This window comes from Myotis yumanensis, unplaced genomic scaffold (assembly GCF_028538775.1).
Source record: "Myotis yumanensis isolate MYYU_CA2020_CCGP unplaced genomic scaffold, mMyoYum1.0.hap1 SCAF_3, whole genome shotgun sequence".
NCBI lineage: Eukaryota > Metazoa > Chordata > Mammalia > Chiroptera > Vespertilionidae > Myotis > Myotis yumanensis.
Window position 1 is genome coordinate 160,330,273 of NW_027223754.1, and position 4,343 is coordinate 160,334,615.

A 4,343-nucleotide genomic window follows, 5' to 3' on the forward strand; every position below is an offset into this window, starting at 1 on the left:
GGTCGGCAAACTGCGGCTCATGAGCCACATGCAGTTATTTGGCCCCTTGAGTGTGGCTCTTCCATGAAATACCAAGTGTGGGTACGCATGTACAGTGTGATTGAAACTTTGTGGCCCATGCGCAGAAGTCGGTATTTTGTGGAAGAGCCACACTCAAGGTGCCAAAGAGCCACATGTGGCTCGGGAGCCACAGTTTGCGGACCACTGGCCTAAGAGACTGGCTGACTGGTAGCTATGACATGCACTGACCACCAGGGGGCAGATGTTCAATGCAGGAGTTGCCGAGCTGCGGTGACTTTGGCAGGTGCGTTTCTCAGATGAAGCACCCAGAACCAGAGAGGAGGGAGCCCAATTCTGGGGTGTGTCACCCGAGAACCACTCTCTCACAATCTGGGATCCCTTAGGGGATGTTGGAGAGCTGGTTTTGTCCAATCCCCACAGGCCAGTCCGAGGGACCCCACCAGTGCATGAATCCGTGCACTGGGCCTCTAGTTCTTATATAAATTCCAACTGTTCTTTTTGCATAAATGAGCAAGCTAATCCTAAACCATACATGAAATTGTTAGGGACTCTGAAAAGCCAAAAAACTGAAAAAGAGAAACAAACAGAAGTCATACTTTCCGATTTCAAAACTTACTAGTAATTAAGACAGTGTGATTCCAGCATAACAATAAACATACAAAGCAATGAAATAGAACCCTTGGGATAAATCTATGTAACTTTGGTGTCATATGATTTCTTAAATATGACACCAAAAGCACAAGTAACAACCAAAAAATAGATAAATTTGACTTCATTAAAATTAAAATTTTTATGATCAAAGGACACTATCAAGAAAGTGAAAAATACAAGCCAAAGAATAAAAAAATATTTACTAGTAATATATCCAATAAGGGTCTAGTAGATTTTAAAAAGCTTATTAGAAGGCAAACTGTGGATGGGGGCTTCCAGGGCTTTGAGTATAAATAATAACATGGGCTCCATTCATTCTATCTGCCATAGAAAAGCAGATAGATAACAGTGTTGGCTTCCAAGTTTTTAAATTAATCAAAACACAAATCTGAACTTAAATTATTTCTATTCAGGACCACATGGATAATTATGACACCATAGAATACCTTAATGATTTTTTTACTCATATTTTTCTGAAGGCATTTTATATCCAATACAGAACTCTATATTTTAGGGATTTCTTTTCAGGTCACTTTCTTTTTCATTAATCTAGCAGGTTATCAATACTGCTCCTTTCTTCAAAGGCATTAAATACATAAGTGAGTATGTGCAGGAGTGAGCCAAGGGGAAGTCCCAAGAAGATTCAACTCGTTTTTTAAATGCTCCTTTCATTTATTTCACATATCCAAATGTTTGATAGTTCCACTCAGTTTGTTCTCCTAAATACCTCTAGAGACATCTCCTGGAACTTCAGATTCATTGCCACTATTAAAATTTAACTCTCAAATAACTCATTTAGTTTAAAACATTAGCCTTCTTCCTGACTCCAACATCTAAAAAATTCATTCTCAATGCAGTTAACAAAACAATCTTTCTAAAATAAAAATATGATTACATAATCTTAGATTAGAAAAGAAAACTCTCATATAAACCCCCTACCTGAGAATCACCTATAGTCCATGTTTCTATACTGTACTCTAGATAAATTGAAAATATATTTTAGGGATGAGAACATAGAGACTTTGCATTAAAATAATCTGATCAGGTAGGTGACTCTTATTCACTTCAAGTTTTCAGGTCTGTAGACCTACCAAATAAAGTCCTAGTACATGTTAGGACATACAAGCTTTTTATTATTTGAAGCCTACCTCTTTTTTCTTACCTATTAAATACTGTCTTAACTGAGGCAACCTTTTTCCCCAAGGGCAGTTAACATTTATTGAGAATTCTGCCTAGGCCAGATGCAAATCTAGAATCACTTTATACATATTTTGTCATTTCATTTTCAAAATAACCTTATAAAATAAGAATTACTATTATGATATCTACTTTATAGCTGGAGAAACTTAGCAACAAAAATTTTGAGAAACGAGGTCAGGTGCACATATATGTCTGGATTTAAATCCTTGTTGACCTGCTGGAAAATGCACTCTGAATTATCAGGCTTGTGCTAGTTGCCAGTGATCTATGAAGTACTGCCTAGAGCCTGGTGCTGGTGCATGGGGTTATATTCCTGTCTATGAAATGTCTTATGATTAATATGTAAATAAAGTAGTTTTGAGGAGACCACTACCATGTCTTATAGAGTAAATTAAATATAATATTTATGTTGATAACTTGAAGATGTGACTTTTACTCTAGCACAGAAAGGAATGCTAATCATAGAGAGCAATAGGAAGGAAAAGGCACATTGTGCTAAAAGGTTAAAATGTTATGAGAGGGCTAACTCACTGAAGGACAGATTAAGTAAACTTGTAAAATTTTTATTTACCCTTTTCTCCAAATTTTCCCTCATTTTTTGAATAAAAAGGAAATCTTTTGGAGTGTATCCTTGAAGGCTTGTTTCACTTGCTGGTTCCTTAGGGTATAAATGAAAGGATTTAATAAAGGGGCAACTGAGGTATAGATAACAGCTACACCTTTGGATAAAGTCACTCTTTCCTTTGCTGATGGCTTCATGTAAATAAAAATACAGCTACCATAAGTAAGGGAGACGACAATCATATGAGAAGAACAAGTGGAAAAAGCCTTTGTTCTTTTCTGGGCAGAGGGGATGCTTAGAATAGTTTTGATAATATATGCATAGGAAAGAATCACTAACAGCAAAGTGACCAGGAGTGTTACAACAGCTGAGACAAAGGAAAGTAATTCTAGGAGACCAGTGTCTGTGCAAGAAATCTGCAGCAGAGGGGAAGTGTCACATATGAAATGATCAATGACTTTGGAAGCACAGAATTCCAGTTTCAGTCCCAAGACCAATGGTGGAAAGGTAATCAGAAAGCCAGCTGCCCATGAACTGAATACAAGTTGGTAGCACACTTTGTTGCTCATAATAACCAGGTAATGTAGGGGTTTGCAGATTGCTACATAACGGTCATAAGACATGGCAGCCAGTAAGTAAAATTCTGTAACTCCCAATAAGAGGAAAAAGAATAACTGAGATGCACAACTATTGTAGGAAATAATTTTGTTTTTAGTCACTACGGTCATCAGGAATCTGGGAATACAGATTGTTGTCAATGAAACCTCCAAGAAGGAGAAATTTCGCAGAAAAAAATACATAGGAGTCTTGAGACGGGAATCCAGCAAGGTAAGGAGGATTATGGATAAGTTCCCCATCACACTAAACATATAGTTTAGAAAGAGAAATATAAAAATCACAATTTGCAGTTGAGGGTCATCAGTAAGTCCCAGGAGAATGAACTCTATGCTTGACTGATTATTCATTTCAGATTTGAATCCTATTAAATAGACATAGAAAAACAGCTATAAAAGTGGAAAAAAACAGGAATTTAATAAAACTACAGACATCAAAAAAAATTCAGAAATGTAAACAAGTTTAAAAGGTTGATTCAATTTGACAAGAGAGATGACATAGAAAATTATAGCATCGATAACCTAAGCAGCCTCTAATTGACTGTTCCATTTAAACCAGTTACCTGTTTACAATGCTACTTCTTTTCCCCATTTGAACTTGAAAAATAATTTAAATTTTAGCTAATCATTTTCAGATGAGTTTAATTTTTTTAAATGTTCTAAATAGAGAAAATGTGAGCATTATTTGACATGTACTCTCTAGGTATATTTCATAAATTGTTGAAAAAGTATAGTAATCTAAACAGCTATATCAGTGTCAATTTGCAATGTTTATTCAAAATTCCTTACTTCATCAAAAACACTTTTTAAATATGTGGAACATATAGAAATAATAAAGTTACATATCCTCTATATGATCGAAATATTACAATATCTATTAATTACTTTGTCCCAATGTGGTTCTTTTCCATTTTTCCTTTATCTAATTTCATGTAATTATTATTTTTCTATAATTTCAAATGTATCATTCTTCTCATCAGTTGCATTTAACCAGGAGGCTTTGACTATTCAATCTATATTAAAATAGAAAAATATATAAGAATTCAAAAGTTAGTAGACATTACTTTACTCATACTTATAGAATTGCTTTCATATATGATCAAGATAATTATTCCAAATTATAAGTGACTTACCTTGGTAGTGTATATTGATATAATTCTCTCATGGAAATATGGTAAAATCAAGAGTCAAAATAAATTATATATCTCTCTCTTATAATATTACAAAATATTCAATCATTTCAAGAGGAAATTTAATTTCAATGCTTTTCTGGAGAAGAATTTGAAACAGACAAT

The 4,343-nt window shown here is 34.5% G+C and overlaps 1 protein-coding gene across 1 annotated transcript; it reads right to left on the minus strand.

The window, feature by feature from the left end:
• Positions 1–2,463: 2,463 nt before the first annotated feature.
• LOC139005469 (olfactory receptor 6C6-like) lies at positions 2,464–3,399 on the minus strand. The gene has a single exon (XM_070407700.1). The coding sequence runs from the start codon at positions 3,397–3,399 to the stop codon at positions 2,464–2,466; it is 936 nt and encodes a 311-aa protein (XP_070263801.1).
• Positions 3,400–4,343: the final 944 nt, after the last annotated feature.